General features: G+C 44.0%; 1 protein-coding gene across 2 annotated transcripts; it reads left to right on the plus strand.

Annotated features, from left to right (window-relative positions):
* Positions 1-10,119: 10,119 nt before the first annotated feature.
* On the plus strand, positions 10,120-19,516 carry LOC117650857. 2 transcript variants are annotated; one of them, XM_034394471.1, is made up of 10 exons: positions 10,120-10,352; positions 13,585-13,823; positions 14,863-14,989; positions 15,072-15,430; positions 15,513-15,834; positions 15,918-15,950; positions 16,028-16,222; positions 16,886-17,169; positions 17,261-17,328; positions 17,417-19,516. In XM_034394471.1, the coding sequence occupies exons 4-10, from the start codon at positions 15,132-15,134 to the stop codon at positions 17,641-17,643; spliced, it is 1,428 nt and encodes a 475-aa protein (XP_034250362.1). In that variant the 5' UTR covers positions 10,120-10,352; positions 13,585-13,823; positions 14,863-14,989; positions 15,072-15,131; the 3' UTR covers positions 17,644-19,516. The 2 variants fall into 2 exon arrangements, with proteins under 2 accessions (XP_034250362.1, XP_034250361.1); XM_034394470.1 differs by lacking the exon at positions 10,120-10,352 and having other exon boundaries at positions 13,000-13,823.
* Positions 19,517-19,663: the final 147 nt, after the last annotated feature.

Consider the following 19,663-nt stretch of genomic DNA (forward strand, 5'->3'; position numbering starts at 1 on the left):
GAGACATTCTGGATCAAGACGCTTCCTAATTTTTGTTGCGTTTAACATTCAAACACCTGGTTATAATGAGTTTGATGCTTCTTAACTAGAACTTGTTTGTCATCTTTGTCAAACTAGTGACACATTGTGGTTTGTTGATTTCCACGATTACTATTCACATAATACCTGACCAATATGGAACGTTATAAAATAATCAAACAGATTACCAGATGGTGTTTTAAAGATTTGGTTACATTCAGTCATGTGTTTTTGCTTTTGCTTTTTTTTAAAATTTTAGTTTAGTCGTGTCTTCTAAAAGTCTCCAATGTCCAGTATTTCAACGTAAACTGTTGGTCTGCGCACTTATAACTTCCTAGGCTCATACATTATAGAGACTAAAACCAACCTTTATAGCTTGAAAACTTTTAAAAGAAATTACTAAAATTTCTAAAAAATATATCTATTCCCATCCTAATATTCTATATTTTAGGTACATTTTATAATTGTTTCTGTGTCTTCATATCAAATTGCAGTGCTTGACTTATCTTTAAACCATGCCTGAAATGCAAAATTACTGCAAATTGTAGTAAACATTCAACTTGCTTGTCATTGTGTATAAAAATGTGACCAGAAACTACATTTGCTTTGTGGATTGTGCTGAAGATACAAGTGTAGGCAGATCTTCAGTAGTAGACTACAGAATTAAAGAATTAATAACTTTCCTTTACAGTACAGACCGTACTCAATACCTAGTTAACAAATAACAGTTCAGATAGAGTGCAGTTTTAAAGCACAGCAACCTTCAGTTCCAGGAGCAAACTGTACAACTGTACAACTGCACAAGTTCTGAAGTTTGTTCTTACAAAAAACTGCAGTCAGCAAGTGCAGTTTTGGCACTGTAGTTTAAACTGTAGTTTCACTACAGATCCTTCCACGCGGGATGCGTTAGCATTGGCATTTTCGAATTTCACAGCGTTTTGATTTCTTTTTATCAGCGACTTTAAATTTTGACAGTTGGTACGATGTCACCGTGTCGTTGCCATGGAGACTATTTTTTCATGTTCTAACCATTTTCTCAGAACACAGACGACTACTTGTCACTTTGATGAGGCAGGAGGTTTAGTTTTGAGGAGTGGCACATTTTCTCTTTGAAAAGTTTCTGGAAAATGTGAACGGATAAGGGTGCTTGATTGTTGCAAATTTATGTTTTAGTCGATCACGTTAAATTCTCACGATAAATTTTCGAAATTTTTAGGAAGTTTTATTTGATTATGATAACGAGTAATTTGGCGGGATCCATTTTCTGACCAGAAGATACCGAAAAAAAATAAGAATCTGAGCCGTCAAAATCAATAGGGGTCCTCCTTCGTCGGAACCCCTAAAAAGGCAGTAAATTAATTTTCACGGGTTGGCAACAATTTTCTCGGCGTCTGCGCCCTTGCGAAAATGGCGAAGCTAAAAACACCAGTGGTCGCGCATTAAAACTGCCCCTCCATTGTTTCTGTCGTTTAATTGTTTGGCTTGTTTTAAAAGGCTATGGTTCTTTAGCCATGTTTTCTTTCCTTCTGTGTAAAAGTTCTTACTCACAACGTAGCAACACCATCGCGGTTGGTTTGACAAACTTTATAAACCCGGGAGGGACGGTGTGCCTGTCACATGAAAATACTATACGAAGAGCATAGATGCCGGTCAAATAGTAAAACGAATTCGTGTTAAAATCATTATTACTTGAAATCATTAACGGTGGAGTATGTTTGGCCTCATGTTTCAAGCGAAAACAGGTGTCTCTGTTTTCCCTGCAAGGTAACAAAATTGTATTTCATCTGGAACAGACAGCCCGGGAGTAGACATAACGGAACCAAATTTTGTCCTGATTATGTTGACATCATAACCTACAGATTTAAACCTCGTTCGGACGAGAACCCAAGTTCTAACCGAGGTTTCTGGAGAGGTTTTTACTAACTTTATGAAACATGTTAAAATTTAGAGGTTTTTCCTTTGGTTCTAAATAACCCTGGCGAGTCTCTGATAGCCTTCGTGCGTTTCCCGTGAGCTGCCACGGCCTCCTAGATCACGAAAAAAAATTCACGGTGGACTTCTGAACAACCGCTAGAAAGCAACACGACAAAAACCGAAAAAAGTGCGCTTTGTCTCGATTTTCCTTCATGTCTCATATTACCCCGTTCTACGGTATAAACCTTGAAGTTGGCCTCGGGTACTACCATGTGGCTTTGATTGACCGGTTCTCAAGTGTTTGCGTTCGCAACTCGACTTATTCCACTTCAAAATCAACAAAAGTGCCAAATTTTGCTTATATTTTAGGACGAGTGTTTGGCGACCGAGATCTTGGAGATGAATTGCAACACATGAAGCGGATCTCTTAGACCCTCAGCTTTCCAAAAACATTCAACATGAAACACTTTGTTCCGTTGATACCGCACAGTGGGACGAAACGCGAAATAAGTGCCGAGAAGTGACATTTTAAAAATTGAGCGGCCGGGTATATAGCATCATACTATATGCCCGTCCCACCGTCAGTTTTTTTACAAAATCTCATTCGACGAACGTTAATGAAAGCAGAGGATACTCGTTTGGTTTTTGGCCAGTCCCGTTTATTTTTTGTAAAAAAAATGACGGAGGGACGGGCATACAGTATGACTCGCTACGCTCGCTGGGGGGCTCCGCCCCCCAGACCCCCCGTGCATGCCTTCGGCCCACTGAGTGCGGTCTGGTTAGTGATAGTAGGACCTAGCCGCCTCTTCATCGGGCGCCACAGTGGTCTGGAAGACCGATATAGGCGGACAAAATAGGCATTTCTATAATCTGTCAAATATCGAATATATCGGGACAAACCGTTAGCATACTGTTGTGGAGAGTTAAAAACAACACTTTCGGACCAAGGGTTCGCCTTATTTTTCACTAACGGGGTCTCAAACTTAATGAATGCGCCAACGCTAATTTTCACTTGAAAAAGTTGTCCACAAATTAGGTTCTGTCAAATTGAGTTTTGGTCGCAGCCAATTTCTGAACATATAGCGTGAAAGGGCGTACTATGGCGAATAAATTTGATTACTGACTTTTGGGATTCGACCAAGTTTTCGTTTCGCTATCGACTCGCGAAGATAGTGTCGAGCAAACGGTTAAATTCAAACATTTCTTAGTTCGAGAAAGTTCCATTCGGCTTCATTCATTTTCATTTTTGGTCTAAAATGTCAGCAATATATTAAGGAAAACGATGCAAAAAGAACCATCTGCTAATATCTGCTACTCTAATTTCCGCGCGGTCCAAAGTAACCACGGAACGCACAACATACGACACCGGCCGGCACGCGCGCACAGACCAATGTAGGCGGACATAATTCATTACTCCGGTAATACTCTACCAAAAATAATGAAACTGCTGTTGATTAAGTTTTACGGGTCGCTTAATCGGATTCTGTTAAAATATTGAACCAGGGGCGGCTCAGTTTTCCAGAAAAGGGTGAAATTTTTTGGATTTCAAGAAATGGCTTTCAAAAGGGTTGAAGGATTTTGAGGACCGCTGAGTCTTATTCTGTAAAAATTTTGGACCAGGGGCGGCTCAGTTTTTCCAAAAAGGTAGTTTTTTTTTGCGTTTTTCAAGATATGGTCTTAAAAAGTACAGTTCATTGGTTTTGAATGCCGCTGTGAGTCTGATTTGGAAAAATTTTGGATCAGAGGCGGCTCAGTTTTCCAAAAAAGGGGGTATTTTTTGAGTTTTGTCCCCTCTTTCCTTATTTGGAAAACAAAGCCGCCTCTGGTCCAAAATTCTTACAGAATCAGACTCAGCCGCCCTTAAAACCCAGGAGCTAAATTTTTGGAGGCCATATCTTGAAAAACAAAAAATACCCCCTTTCCCGCAAAACTGAGTCGCCCCTGGTCCAAAAAGTTTACAGAATCAGACTCAGCGGCCCTCAAAACCAGGGGGCTGTACTTTTGAAGGCCATATCTTGAAAATCGAAAAAATACCCCCCTTTTCTGGAAAACTAAGCCACCCCTGTTTCGAAATTTTTACAGAATCGGATTAAGCGACCCGCTAAACCTTATCTTAACCCCGGCCGCAGTCAGCAGCCAGTGTAAAATCACTTTGCCGTCTTCAAAACAGCAGTGCCCGTCACCAAGCCTGAATCGCACTGCTCAACAATTACAGCGAGGAGCTGTGATGGCTTGTGGGGCACGAACGCAGCAGCCCTTCTTTCATAAGCAGCAGATTACAAAGTAAACTTAGCCATCGTCCCTGAAGAGAAGATTTCTATTGTTGAATGTTTATCTTGAAAAACGAACTAATGCTCACTCCTAAGGCTTTATAGCTATATATAAAAACTATGAATGAACCGTGACTGTCATAAGCAGTGCCCTACAATCTAAAATTCTACCCCAAAAGTTTTCTTTAAAAAAGGGCCAGAAAGCAATAAAAGCGGGAATGCACCTTGGCCACCATGAAAACGGACTTTGTGTTTTTATCACGCTGAACTTTACCGTCCCAAAATGGTTTGTTTTACTAAAAGTTGGAGCCCCTGAAAAGTAGGCAGCCTCAAGGTGATCGTTTTTCTAACCGAAAAGTTGTAAGGATGATGGCACACCTAAGCACGCCTGGCAATTTATGCAGCTGAAAGTGTGTACTCATCTGAGTACACGCTACTTAGAGTGTACTCATGAGCACTCTCTTACCAGAGTGTGCTGAGTACACTGTTGAGTTTGCAGAGCATGTTCCGGAACTTGTTTTTACGAGCTAAATTTGGGCGCAATCTGTAAACGCAAAATGTCCTCCGTGGTTGACTTTGCGGAACGTTACATGTAAATTATCACGGTTCCTCGCGTTGCACTCCACTGATATTTCTCAGCCTTGTCGTTAGATTAATCTGTAGCATTTTTGCTGTCGAATGGTGCAAACGGGAACACTGGAAGTTAATGACTGGTCAACTTCCATTTCCCAAATTTAACCGTCATCTTTACCCCTTATGTAGCAGCTCTCATTCCTACTCTGTGGTGGTTTTACTCGTTCAACCTCTTCAGAAAAGAAATAAGCGACCCTGAAAACACCTTTTCAAAAAATTTGGCAGTGATCAAGCACAGTGTAACAGTGTTACCCCCCAAAACTACCACAGCTCCGCCCCTGCGGTGGTCACATACGTTCTTTCCTTTCAGAAATGAAGTCAGCGACACGAAAAACATCTTTGCACAAAATTTGGCAAGGATCGAGCGCAGGGTTTCAGTGTTACCCCCTGTAACAGCTCTAGATCCGCCCCTGTGGTGGTCCAACACGTCGAGTCTCTTCAGAAATGAGGTCAGCAACTCCCAATAACCCGGAGCCAAAAATTCCGCAGTGATCAGTGCACTCTATAATTTTGCGCGACTTTTTTCGGTTTTGTATCACTGTGTGGCGGCTGAGGATGGACGCTTCGCACAGAGTTTTGGCACGGAAGCAACGGCCAGCCACACAGCAGCGCACATTGGGCCCAGCGGACTGGTGAGTGCGCCCGAGGCGAGAAGGGAACAGCTTCCCACATTCGTTGTGCAAAAATTGACCACATTCCACATTCAGCTTGCATTACAAATAAGATTATTTAAATAGGAGCACCTAGATATGGACTTTTCCAAAGGACAATTCTATTTCGCGAATTCGGAGCTGGGGCCCAAACGGCGCCTACTCAGTCAGTCTTCTGGCCCACTCACTGCGCGGCGAAGTGGTGTTCGGAATCGCCCTCGACGAGGCTACGCTGCACTGTAACAATGCGTTCACTGCACGGCGCACACTGGGGCAAAACCGAAAAAAGACACACAAAAGTCTCATTTCCTCGTTTTTGTGCTAGAGGGATGGGACTGACGATTTTGAATTCAGGATGGGCCCCACTTTACGGTGATGAACATGTTTCGCACCTCAAGTAGCAACTTCTTACCGCTAAGCGACCTCAAGGTAGAGCAATTTCCCAAGTTGACAAATGCACTACAAACCTAACTGTCTACTAAGTACACACTTACAAATGCATGCTTGCAAGTACACACTTGAAAACGCATGCTTGGCCAAGTACACACTTACAAACGCAAGCTTGACGCATAGAGTTATACGGCGTCAAGCATGCGTTTGTAAGTGTGTACTTGCAAGCATGCGTTTGTAAGTGTGTACTTGGCCAAGCATGTGTTCAAAAACGAAAAGGAAACGTAGTAGACCATCAGTTGTGAAAACTGCATAGGTCACATGGTCACACGGTGGACATTTTCTCTGAGGCTGTTTCGGGTTCAACAAGTGATGATGCAAAGGTCACCTTCCGTAATTTTGCGAAGAATAGGTCAGGGAAGAGAGTCAAATAGCCAGTTTTCTTTTGATGTGGCTGAGTCATATACTACAGCATGGCAATGTTGTCTTATAGGTGTTGGTGACCATGACGGACCATGACGTTTTTGAACCTCGTGACCACTTGGGATCGAAAGAATATAAAAAACGCTTCCAGAAGCCCGTGCCCGCGGGATAGGGTGGTCCAAAAAAAATCGAAGGTTTTCCGATTGTCCAATTCCGCTCAAAAATCGATTCTAGACCGAAAAAAAAATAACCCCTATTTTTTGCGTTTTGCCCTGGGACGATTTTGAATACCGGCTCAATAGCGAAAATGGTTTTTAACCCGTTTTAAGCACCAAAATTGTCATAACAATTACAGTTTTTATCGGATTTTCAAAAACGATACAGCAAAATGTTCGGTTTTAGACGGCGAACAAATTACATTTCCACCAACTTTTTGTCAGACTTCGTCTTCAGTATTCTGCTTGCGATTTTCGCTCAAAAAAACACATATTGTTCACTATTTGGAGATAATTTTCTTGTTTCGGACGGCTAAGATGCGTCCATATCCACTTTTTTATCTTACCCTATCCCAAAACAAACCGACCACGTGAAATAAAGCCGTGCAAATCAATTTGCATACCATCTAGGGGCAAGCATTTCGTTGTTTTTAGTATAAAGAAAAGTCTGTTGAGCTCTGAGGCCGCAATTTTCCTCCGATTCTCAAACCCGAGATATCATTTTGTTAAGTTTAAGACAAACGAAAAGATTCTGGTCATTTTTTTTGTCAGACAGCGTTTTAAGATCCGTTTCTGCTTGAAACGTGCAAAAATCGCCCAATTTTGAATTTTTCGCCCACTTTTGGACCGTTTTTCTCGTCAGCGATCCACGTGACCAGCCAATGATCACTCTTTTACCTTCCCTAGCCTTTCTGGAATGGCTGGAATAAGAAGAGCCAGGTCCTAGACACGAACGAACAGGTCCAGGCATGATTTGGCGGGTCGTTTAGAATTTTCCTTCTTAAAAAAAGGATAAATAAGGCCAGCCCGGACGGTTTTGGGCTCGTGTGAACAGTTCAGTAAAAGTGGGAGAGTTGCAACCGATTTTGTCTAGTTCTGACCGGTTTGGAGAAGTTGTGACAGGTTTGCACAAAAGAAAACGGTCCAAAAGTGGGCAAAAAATTCGAATTTGGGCGATTTTTGCACGTTACAAGCAAAAAACCCGCCAAATCATGCCTGGACCTGTTAGTTCGTGTCTAGGACCTGGCTCTTCTTAATTCCAGCCATTCCAGAAAGGCTAGGGAAGGTAAAAGAGTGATCATTGGCTGGTCACGTGGATCGCTGACGAGAAAAACGGTCTAAAAGTGGGCAAAAAATTCGAATTTGGGCGATTTTTGCACGTTGTAAGCAGAGACGGACCTTAAAACGCAGTCTGACAAAAAAATGACGAGAATCTTTTTTGTTCGTCTTAAAAAACTCAACAAAATGACCCCTCGAATTTGAGAATCGGAGGAAAACTGCGGCCTCAGAGCTCAATCGACTTTTCTTTAAACCGAAAGCAACGAAATGCTTGTCCCTAGATGGTAGGCAAATTGATTTGCACGGCTATATTTCACGTGGTCGGTTTGTTTTGGGATAGTGTAAGATAAGAAAGTGGATAGGGACGCAACTCGGCCGTCCGAAACAAGAAAATTATCTCCAAATAGTGAACAATATGTGTTTTTTTGAGCGAAAATCGCAAGTAGAATACTAAAGACGAAGTCTGACAAAAAATGGGTGAAAATGTAATTTGTTCGCCGTCTAAAACCGAACATTTTGCCGTATCGTTTTTGAAAATCCGTTAAAAACTGTAATTGTTATGACAATTTTGGTGCTTTAAACGGGTTAAAACCCATTTTCGCTATTGAGCCGGTATTCAAAATCGTCTCAGGACAAAACGCAAAAAATAGGGGTTATTTTTTTTCGGTCTAGAATCGATTTTTGAGCGGAATTGGACAATCGGAAAACCTTCGATTTTTTTTGGGCCACCCTACCGCGGGACCTGGGGCGGTCAAACGACGCTTCCAGGCCGTCAGAACTATTCAAAACGGTAAGGGTGTAAAAATGGATGTAAATTCCGTTTTGGGCCCTAGCTCCTCTATCTGAGGGAGAAAGTTCCCACAACCTTCGCTGAAAAACGCTATTTTGGATGCTCAAAATGACACCGTCAACAGTTTGTACCTATCTTGTAACCCAGCGGGTCAGGAGACTAAAGACTTCGCTTTGTAAATTCCGTAATCTGTAAATTCCGTCATTATTTCTGTAAAATCCGCCGTATTTCATAGGGGGTGAAATTAAAAGTCAACTTGTAGCGCTGCGACGCTCAGAAGGGTACTGGGGGGTACAATGTATGCCATCTACACCAAATTTAGCCCCTAAAGTTGAACTTTAAAAAAGAACATTTGGTACATCCAAAATGACCCTCTACGCACGGAATCACCCTGACGTCGATTTAAAGGAAAACGGCATTGAATGGCATCGCCGGACACAATAGGCATGAAAGGGGGTTTCCATACTATCTCAGCCTGGTGCCGCAAACGTGCGCAACTCGACTTTTCTCTTGTCAAAAAGTCGAAAGACGATTTTCACATTATTTTTAAGACCCGCAGTTTCGACGCTTTTCCTTTGAAACCGATTCTAATAAATGTGCTGGATGGCTTAGTCTTTTACCGTAGGCCGGGGTAATATGAGACAATTTCGGGGCAATATGAGACGCATGATTTTTATCGTTAGATTTTTAATGCTCGTGGCTTTTGATGACTCATCCCTGTCAAACTTCACGGCGAAAAATAGTACCAACACTCAAAAAAATTTCAATACAAAATTCTGTAATATGGTTACGCAGTAATTTCCACTACAAATGTTACAGAATTTTGTATCAACACTGATACAAAATTTTGTATCACGCGTTACGGTAAACTGTTTCCCGGTTACAGAATTCTGCAATGCTAAAATGATAAAAATTTGACGTTTTAAAAATAAAATTTGAATCTCAACGGTCGTTCGTTTCTACACATTCACTCCGTTGCTCCTGTACTCCCGAACACCCGGAGAAATCGAACTGCGTTCTCCGGAATCGAACCCCGGTCCCCCGGATTGCCAGCTCGGCATGCTACCGCTTGCGCCACAGCGCCGCATGGGGAGGCACGCCTCAGACTGTCGATCACACCGAGCGGGCACGCCGCATGCCCAGGTAGTGGTGGGAAACGTGCCCTGCGGCGCGACAGTTAGAGTTCCTGGCCCGAAGCTTCTTAAGTACCATGCCCTACGTTAGGACTTTTCGCCCGATCAACTGTGATGTAAAAAATTAAGCTCGTAATTTGACCTTAAATTTGCGTTATTAAATTTTGCATCAGACGATATGTAAACTCGTAACAACATGTTACAGTTTTCTGTATCAGTTACAGTTATTTGCATTAAGATCGCATTTTTACATGGAACTGTATCACTGATTGTGAATATTGAAACAAAAAGTACAGAATTTTGTATCAGTTTTAGAATTCTGAAGCACTGATTCGTAAATTCGTAACATTCTTGACGTGGGATGGCTATATCTGTCCACCATTTTTTCCGTCCCCCGTATTATTGTGTCCCCCCTAAGATAAAATTATAATACATATAGTTTAAATAAAATATATAAAGTATCACCTAATTTTTAATAAATTATAGGTAAAGAAATAGAAAATACTGTCAGAGGAGTAAAGTTTTGATAGGGGGATGGCTCAGTTCGCCTCCTGGCAAAGGGCCGACACAATTAACTATTATTTAAAACTATTAAAAACTATTTTTTTTCTGTCGGGGGGCGGAGCTCAGGTGATGGAGGAGACACCGAGCTGCGTCAAGGACAAAAAATCATAAATAAATAATTAAAATATTTATTTTTAGTTTCTTTTTAGTTTTTTTTTATTTGTGATCTCGCCGAGTGACAGGCCCTCTCGGGCGCCCGCCCGAACCTCCCGGATCCCCCGCGGAAGCGACTGCGAGGCTACTGCGGCAGTGGTATGAGAAATTCATCAGTCAGCGCCCCGGATGTCAGTTTGGTGAGTGTCCGGCGGGCTTTTTGAATTCGTACTGTCGGCAGCGTATCAGAAATCGATGCCGCGGTGCGTTAAAATGGGTGGGGGGGGGGGGGGGGTCGACTTTTGCGCGCCCAGTGGGTTGCAAGACATGAGTGTAGAAGCCTGACAATTCCATTAACGAGGCCCTTGCGACGAGCCTCTCCTGTCAAACTGCACGGGGAACTGTCGTATGTTCCAATGCAATGTCGGGAATAGAGTAAAGGCCGATCTTTTACAAACGGGCCAGTCCGTCTGCAGGCGGTCTGCTAGACAAGCCTGAGATGCTGATGAGCATTTGGTTGCCTACACGTCGGCGCAGCGAGGCAAAGTCACTCATTTCTTCATTTCAGTTTTTTTTTTTTTTTTGCGAGGGGATTCCCCGCATGCGGATGTAGGGGGATTGCTGTCAAGGAAGCAGTGTCAGTGCTGTTTCATTGGCGTGGTTTTTGAAATGGCTTCTCATGGAGATGCGTTCGGAGGCCCGAGGCGAGCTCAGAGAGTCCTCCTGAACGAGTGCCGACATGTTTAGACGTAGGTACCAGCATTGCGGTTTCCACATGCGCGGCAGCGGGCAGTGTGGGTGCAGAAGCGGCAGCAGCGGCTAGAGATGCAAATTTTCCGCAACTGGGCGGAACCGGAAAAGTGGACAAAACAGTTTGGCGGCAAAATTAGGCAGCATGACACCACTTTTGGTGCTAGCAACTTGGCCATTCTGACAACCAGATTCAACACAGCTCACCGCCGAGGAGCGGCATGGTTTGAGTGCCCTGTCGGGTTCACAGGGTTAAGGTATGCCTTTGAGCCTACTTCAGGCTGCCGCTTTTTGCCTACTTTTCAGGCACTCTTTCCAATTTTTCCGAGGCCAGGCGGAAAAAAACCTGTTTTTTTCCAGTTTTGCGGAACTTTCCGGCATTTTCATTAGCAGCGGCTCCGCATCCGTAGCATCCCGAGCCCCCTCCTGGACCAGGCGTCATCGCGGCAGCCTTGGGCAGCCTTGGGCAGCCTTGGGCAGCCTTGGACCTTGCCGCCTTGGGCAGCCTTGGGCGGCCTCTGGGAATCGGGGGAACGAGGCCGACCCCATTTGCGCCGCACACCTGGCTGACTTTGGGGGCGAAATAAATGCTTGTGCACGTGGCGGGATTGCCTCGAGATTAGCCCACTTGCGCTGTGGAGGAGGCCGGCCGGTCAGCCAGCGGACACACGGACGCGTGGCCGACCAAGCCGGCCGAAGCCGAGCCGAGCGAGCGCACCGATCACCGTCAGCGGAAGTTCCGTCGTGGTGACAGTGCAGTTTGGTGACAGTGCAGTTTTTTTTATATTTTGATCGATCAATGGCTGGATCAATGACTCTTACCCTAACAAGCAAGGGAGGCGAGTGCCTCAGGGGAGGAGAGAGAGAGAGAGAGAGAGAGAGAGAGAGAGAGAGAGAGAGAGAGAGAGAGAGAGAGACTTGACTTCGCTTTGCTGCAGGTGTCTGGCATGTACGATTATCTTTTTTATGTTGGAAGTGCCTTAGTCTTAGCGCCTAACACCAACAGGGTAGGCAACCAGCTTGACAGATCGGCGCAAATAGGCATTTTGTAGGGTGCCCCCGACTCCCTTAATCAAGCCACTTATGGCCGGCCCCGGCGCTAATGGTCACTTTCGTGAGCCACTCAGGTAGACGCGGCGCAAACGTGGTGAGTCCGGGAAGGACGCGGAGTACGTGGAGGCCGGGTCGGTGGAGACCGCACCGGACCCGCCACCGCCTCGCCGCGGCGTCCCACTCCAGGACAAAGCCATCACACGTGGGCGTCGCATACGCACTGGCGCAACTTGTCCTACCTGTCGCCATGAACGTGACAAACCGCAGTGGAGGCTCTAGATGTGATTTGGGTGATGCGAGGCCACTCATGAGACGCGTGATCGATGAACATCGCAATCCAAATCCTTGCCCGCGCTGTAGCAGCATTACCGCCGCGGTGTTCTCGCGAGGACCCAGAAGCGGCTCGCCTTCCAGCCACTGATATCGCCATTCAACATTATGAGATTGTTTCTTGTTTGTCACCGCGGCCCTAACCATGCCTGAGCATCGGCTCCGTAAGCGCCTGCAAAGGCAGGGTAGGCCGACCCGCACAACACGCGTCGGACTGGTGGCTGGCTGGCTGCCTACCCTGACGGCTCTCGAGTTCATGGTCCGTTGACGGCGAGGTCTTGCGCTGGCCCGGCAGCTTTCGTGCGGTGGAGCGCGCACTAAACCTGATTACCGCAGCCTCTTTAAAAGGAATTTCTTATGTATAAAGCCTTTCTGCGGAGAGGAAACCTACTGTAACATTTTGTTCACACTGATTGTGGGAGTGTGCAAGATTTCTGCTGCATCTGCCGCGTGTGCTGCCTACTTACAGGAGTATTTGCCACCTCAATGTGGAATGTGTTCAAATTTTCAACAACGAATGTGGGAAGTCCGCCCCCCCCCCCACAACACACACTTTTCGCTTTACTCCCACGTACTACCTTTGTAAAGCTATGTGGGAGGGCCGGTTGGCCAATGGCAAGGGCCCTCGTCTTCCTGCGCACCGGCTTCGAGCCTCTGGACTAGGCCAGGCTTTCGACTCCCCGAGAGGCTGCCTGCCTAAGTTTCGGGGCTCGCGGTGCGCTGGTGAGTGGGAGCCCAGGTGAGTTCCTCCGCCCGTACTTCGCACATGTCGCTATTACGCACGCGCGGTCTGAGGGCATTCCTTTCCTTCCGACTGCACTCTATCCGCCTGCCTCGCCAAGTAAGGCAAACTGGCTTCAATACGCTGTTTTTGCATGTTCCGCAATGGATGTACTCAAAGCGAGGACGCCTCGTTGGGCATCCGTGCGTTATGCACACCGAAATGCACATGCGCCCTGGGTGCCATGAAGGCATGGCAGCGGGCCCAGCAGGGAGGAGGTCACTGCTTTTCTTGCGCAAGGACTGTGGAGTGTCTCTACTCTGCAGCCTGTTGACTAATTCCGAGAATCGTTTTAGTCGCCCTGTCGCTGTCGCACTCACTGGGCGTCACGTGTAGGTGCGAGAGTGGCGGAGCGACGAAAACGACTCTCGGAATCAGTCAGCGGGTTCGAATACCGTTCAAAGAGAAGAGGGTTAGCTCTTCCTCCATTGCTGTTTTGCACTTGTGTGTTTGCCCCCCACTGCTTGGTCCCGCCCGTCACGTTTCCGCGATGCTTTTAAAACTTTCTACTGTTTCAGGGAAATGCTGGTCACTCCCTGGTCTGGTCAACTTTGGCTCTGCAGTGAGGAGATTGGCGGCGACGCGGCTGGGGAAGACGAGAGGTGCCTCGGTTCACATTCAGATGCAGCTCTCCCCAGACCACCCTCTGCTGGGACGCGCTATCTCGAGACGAGAAGAGTACCAACAATTCACAGATTCAGATGTGGTTTTGTGGAACGGTGCCGGGAATCTTCCTCCGACACATCTTGCCTCGCTGGTAAGCAACCCGTTCGAAATACAGACACTGAGCGGCCGGGGCTGCATCAGGAGTGCGATCCCGAGGGTCATTTTCTGTCTCTGTCTCTCTCGTTTTCATGGGTTGTTTCCGGAGAGAGATGGAGTGACGAAAACGATCCTCGGAATCGGACTCAGGTCTGCAGGCCTGCGAGCCTCCGCCAGCATGACTGAGACCCTGGTAAGTTTGCTCACCACAAATTTGGCAAGCCGCGTTTTGAATGCCAAAAAAGACGGCAAGCTTGGGTCAGAAACACTCCCCAGCTGGCCGAAATTGGGAAAGCTTTTGAAGATTTCTGGTCAATACTTGCCATGGCAATCAAAACGACTTGACAAATTTGTGGGCAGCAAACTTGCAGTGAAGCATGGGGACTGACCAGAAGCAGATGTGCCTTCCTCAGCGCCCGGCAACTATGCATTATCCCAAGCCCGGCAGGCATGGAGGTGGCGTGGGTTGCATACGCCGCAGGCTGAAGTGCGAGCGGAGCCGCCCTGCAGCCGAGCCAAGCCGAACCAGCCAGCAAAGACGAGCCGAGCCGGGCCGAGCCGAGCGCTTTCCGATGCCGAGCCGAGCGCGTTCCGAGGCCGAGCTGAGCCGAACCAAACTCTGAAACCGCGAAGTAGTTTACCGGACCGGCTCTGTGGGCCCGTCCAGGCCCGTCCAGGCCCGTCGTTCTACGACAGGTCCCGATCCGATTTTGAATGTTCGTAAATTTGTCCCAATTGTAGCCGTACTTTGCGGCTTTGTTGTTGGCGTCCTTGTCTCCTGAAGCTAGGACAGGTGTGCACCGATTGGCAGTGTCTTCATCTTTTTTATTTTGGTTTTAACGTCACTTCTCCTATCCAAGACAATGGACTGTATGTTCGTTCCTCAAAATGCTGTGTTCTTTATTATAGTGGCACCAAAGCATTCTATGCCTCCCTGTAGCTTTTCCTGTTTTTGTTTTGGCTTGTGCATAATGTTGCCTGTTGACACATTGTAAGCTTGTTTGTTTGTCTGATCCATTTGCTTTTGCTTGCAGGTGTACTCTAGGCAATAGCCATTCTAGCAGCAGCTTCTGTTGTTAGGTTAGTGGGACTGTAAATAGAGTGCTGTGTAGATCCACACTGCCTTCCTTCTCTCTTCACAGTTGGATCATTTTCAGATCAGTATGTTAAACATTATTTGTGAGTGTATTTCTATGATGCGTTGGTTCTGCTTAGTTGTGATCGTTTTGCTTTTGTGTTGCAGGCATCTTCAACGCACTTTCTCCTTCAGCGTTTCCTAGTTTTGCATTGAAACGCTTAAACTATGAACATCTACTATGAAAGAGGAAGGCAAGAAGGCAGTCACTTCTATCATGTTGGAGACGGATTTTACTACAATGTAAATCACATTTCTAATAATTCAATTAGTTTTCGATGCAACCGATCATCGTGCCCAGGGAGAGCTAAATGTGTAGGTGGAAGATTCCTTCACACAATTGCGCATGTTCATGGCCCAGACCCCTTTCTGAGAGAAGTCTTAGCAGCTCGAAGAGCCATCATTGATCAAGCTAGATCTCCTACATATGTGACATTTGGGGAAATAATTGCCACAGAAAGAGCTAGGTAACACACTTCATTAGTTTCAGATTTCTTGTTATTGCTATTGCCATCAATGTCCTTATTTTGTTCTCATCCTGTACCACAGATTGGAAAATAGGTATGTAAGATCCCAACTAACCATGAGGAGGCTGCGTCCTGCCATGCAGAGGGCTCGTTCAGGCACTTTCCCAAACCTTCCTCAGAACTTAGCAGAACTTAGCGCTATCCTGCAAAATCCTGATTGGGAGGCGCTTACCATGACTCTAGATGAAGAAGATTCAATGTATCTTGGTTCCACCTGGAGTGAGGATGGTTCCCATAATATTATATTTGCTAGTAAGAGATGTCTCCAGTTAATGAGAATGGCCTCTGTGATATTTGCAGATGGCACATTTTTCATTAAACCGTCTGTTGATGGGTGCTATCAGGTAAATTAAGAGATTTATTTTTTGAATTAGTGTGTACAGTCCCCAGGAGATTAGATAAATAATTTTTATTCTGTTCTTTAAAGGTGTTTACTATTGTAACCATTTATGGAAATACTGTAAGTAACTTTTTTTTTTTACAAATGAATGTGGACATTACACCTTATCTAATTTCTGTGATGTCTTCTACTCACAGGTTGTTCCGTTGTGCTGGTGTTTGATGGAGAGTAAGACGGAATCTGCCTATATCGCTGTTTTGCTGCTTCTGCGGACTCATCTCATATGGTGGAGTTTCGAAAGAGTCATTTGTGACTTTGAGGATGCAATGATTGCAGCATTTTCAATGGTTTTTCAAGTCCCTGTTCAAGGATGCCTCTTTCATGCTGTTTCTGTGCGTATTTACATTTTATTTTTTTTAAAAAAAGGAGGTTCCACTGAAACTATCGCTATTTTCTAATTGAGTCGCATAGTCAAAATAGGCTGTATGTATGAAGTAAAACTTTATTAACAGCTAAATGTGAACTAAGGCAGCCAGTACCTTGCTTCGGATGCTGTCAACAAGGCTTTCTTTAAAAGTATAGTAACACTCAAAGTATTTTAATGCTATCTGTGGGTCTGGGCATCTTTCACCTTCCTTGGCTGATACATAGAACCAATGGTAGTACTCTGAAAACAATCTGAAGAAAATTTGACTCAATAATTTGAGGATTTAGAATATATTCTTGTATGAATTGTTCGCCTTCTTTAAAAACACTGCCTGTAACTGGGTTTATGATTTCTGTGTCTTTCTTCTAGTAATCATTGTTAAAGGTAAGGCCTAAATTGGCACAATAGACCTCTGATTGAGTAAAGGTCAAGGCATTCTCCTTCTAACTTTGCTTTCAGCTCTTGACCGTATAATTCTTTTTATTCACAATGTATTTTCATAGTGGGACTTGTTTGAAGAAAGTAAGATTTTCAGTGGACACCTCCAGTTTAAAATGTTCAGACTTATGAATTCTACAGCTTCTGGTTGAAACTGCATTTAAGTGCCCTGTTCTCCTAAATTTCTCAGGCTATGTCCAAGCATGCAAGAACCAATATAGGAGTCCCATTTATCCAAGCTCTTGAGGTCCAAATGGTTGTAAGGCTCTGCTGCAGTTTACCTCTCTTGCCCAGTGATTTCCTTCATAGGGGATTGAACATAATTGGCCAGTTAGCTTTAGAAACATTTCATCCACTTCTGTACGCTGTTGTTCGGCCTTTTCTTGCCTATATTCTGCACGAATGGCTTGGTCACATAAATAGAGGAGCTACCCTCAGTGTCTCTGGAAGTGTTCATCGGACAAACAATGCAAGGTAAGAAACTTGTAGATGAAGAAAATGTAATTCATTTCCTCAGACCATTTTCTTAAATGGTATAATTGTACTGTTGTGTTTTTTCTCTTAGCGAATCTAACAATGGCATGATGAAACGGCGATTTGGTGTGCACCATCCTAACATCTATCATTTCCTTGGTTCGTATTCTTGTGACCTAATGGTCTATCAAAAGATTAATTTAAAAATGTCTGACTGCAAGAAGTTAATTCTAGTGTTATGTTTCAGGAAAATTGAAAAATTTTGAAGATTCTATGATTGATGATATTTACAGTCTGTCATTGGGACTCATCCCCAGTCGCCATAGAACTGTGGCAGCTGTTTCAAATGATCTTTACATTCAGCAACTCACCACCCAGCTACTTCAAGATCCCTCAGATTTTCAGATTTTGAATTTTTTGTTTGCTGCATGTTACTCTGTTGAAAATGTAGTTAATGATAATCTGCAGCTGTGAGGTGATACTTGTTTTGTATGATGTTATATAGCATATGTTTTCCTACTTAGATAGAACCCACCTGTGTCATTCCTGTGAATTCTCATTTAAATAACATCATGTTTCTGATCCCTGCTTTAGCATTTTACAACACTTCCTTTGAGTTGACAACTAAATTGAATTTTTTTCTTGTGTCACCAAAACTTGGATATACGTGTATTTTATTGCACGCAGGATTCCATCAAATTTTTTTCTGGTCAAAATTGTTATGCGCATGTTGTAAGTCTCATCTCATACGTTTTTATTTTTGGACTGCGCCTTGGTGTCCGACAGTCTCTCATGTTATTTTTTCATCTGCCTCTCCCTGATACACCCTTTCCTTGTCTTTATTATTTGACTAGCTTTGAATTATTTTTGTTATTGGAGCTTGATGTAATCTAAGTAGGTTAGGCATACCGCAAGTTAAGTCATCTTTGTGGTGATCATTCCAACCTGTTTCCAGCGGTATCTTTTAGAAAATTTTACTGATGTGATTTCTATGTGACCATACGATTTAGAGCTTGAGTAGCTTTTCATGTCATTGTAAAATTATGGCCCGTTCTAAGAAAAAGCTTAGCACTTTGCTGAGATTTTTTTTATTTTTCAGACTACATAATGGTATGCTCCCTGTCTTAATTCCCTTAAATTCATCAAAGCATAATGTTGTCATCATTGTAGCTTGTGTCTTGCATTATCATCAAGCATAAAAGTGCAGTTTCTCTACAATACTGTTAGTGATATTCTGTAGCTTATTTTATTCGGTGAGGCTTGGTGTGAAGTATATGATTGCATTTCCAAGTTGTCATGTTATTTCAGAAGCATAGTTTATTATCCAAAGTTGTGTACTCAAGAAAATTTTGATGTTACCTTTTACTTAGTAGATGGTGAGGTGCAATAAATCTTACTTCTTTAGCGTATGCTGCTAGAGAATCTTAAGTTGTTTTGTTCTGTTTGGCCTGAGAGTTTTCTTCTTTTCAATTCAAATTTGTTAATATATAATGGTTTAATTGAATTTGACCCGTAAAGTTAGACTGAAAAGTTTGCTGAGTGATCTTGTAAGCAAGATGAAAACAAATATCTTTTTCTGCCTCTTTAAAAGAAAAAGAAATGAGCTCTCCATAAATTTAGAAAAGTCACTGTCATAAATCAAAACCTTGTTTCATTCTTCCAAAAATTTCTCGAGGAGGCCACCACTAATTGTGACGGGGCTGTTTTGAGGAATTGAAATTTACCTGAAGAAATAACGTTCGGAGACAAATTACCCTGCCATACATAGGTTGAGGAAAAATTACGGAACTCAAATGGAAACTAACGGGTTACAAAAAGTTGAGAAAAAACATCTTCACTGTCAACAAGTCTGTTTTCTCAGCAATCTGTACGCAACTGTACTGTCTTGCTGATTCAGTTTACCTCTAAGGAAATCAATAGAAAATCATGTAGTTCTTGCATTGCTTAGAAGACCAAGTTCCTGGGAGAGAAAGAGGCCAAGGTCCGATGCACGATGGCAATGAGTCTCATCAATTAAGGCTGTCTGTATTCGCAGACTTAAACAAATTATTAACTCTTCATGAATTATTGAATGAATGATCTTGTTAAAGAAAATAAATGAAGTGTTGAGTTCAGGTCTATCACAAGATTAGCAGCTCTTTTCCAAACCCATGATCTGCTCAAAATGAATGGTAAAATCAAAATTGACCAAAAATCGCTGAGTAGAAGATCGTTTTAACGTCATTTGTTCTCACTGGGAAGTCTTTGGAGAGACACAATGATTGCTTTCATAACAAAACAAGGCAGCGGAGGGCTTATTATTAACAGACTGAGCTCAGCAAATGTTCCAAGCCAGGACAAGGGCTAAATGGGGGTTCGTTTTGACTCTTTCTTGCAACGTGAGTTGATCTCTTACTGCAGTAAAGTCGTCTGCTATGCGCGTATGGCTGGCCAACGTGTGCTATTGGCAGATCAGATCTTCACAAGTGTAAAAAGATTTGGCCGTGATCGTCGA

The sequence above is a fragment of the Thrips palmi genome, unplaced genomic scaffold, assembly GCF_012932325.1.
Source record: "Thrips palmi isolate BJ-2018 unplaced genomic scaffold, TpBJ-2018v1 HiC_scaffold_5, whole genome shotgun sequence".
NCBI classification, from domain to species: Eukaryota; Metazoa; Arthropoda; class Insecta; order Thysanoptera; family Thripidae; genus Thrips; species Thrips palmi.

Bases quoted from the DNA above. Each gene is read 5' to 3' on its own strand.
- LOC117650857 (XM_034394471.1), top strand. From the start codon at position 15,132: ATGAACATCTACTATGAAAGAGGAAGGCAAGAAGGCAGTCACTTCTAT. The intron at 17,170-17,260 runs GTAAGAAACTTG...TTTTTCTCTTAG, and splicing joins CATCGGACAAACAATGCAAG to CGAATCTAACAATGGCATGA. The intron at 17,329-17,416 runs GTTCGTATTCTT...GTTATGTTTCAG, and splicing joins TAACATCTATCATTTCCTTG to GAAAATTGAAAAATTTTGAA.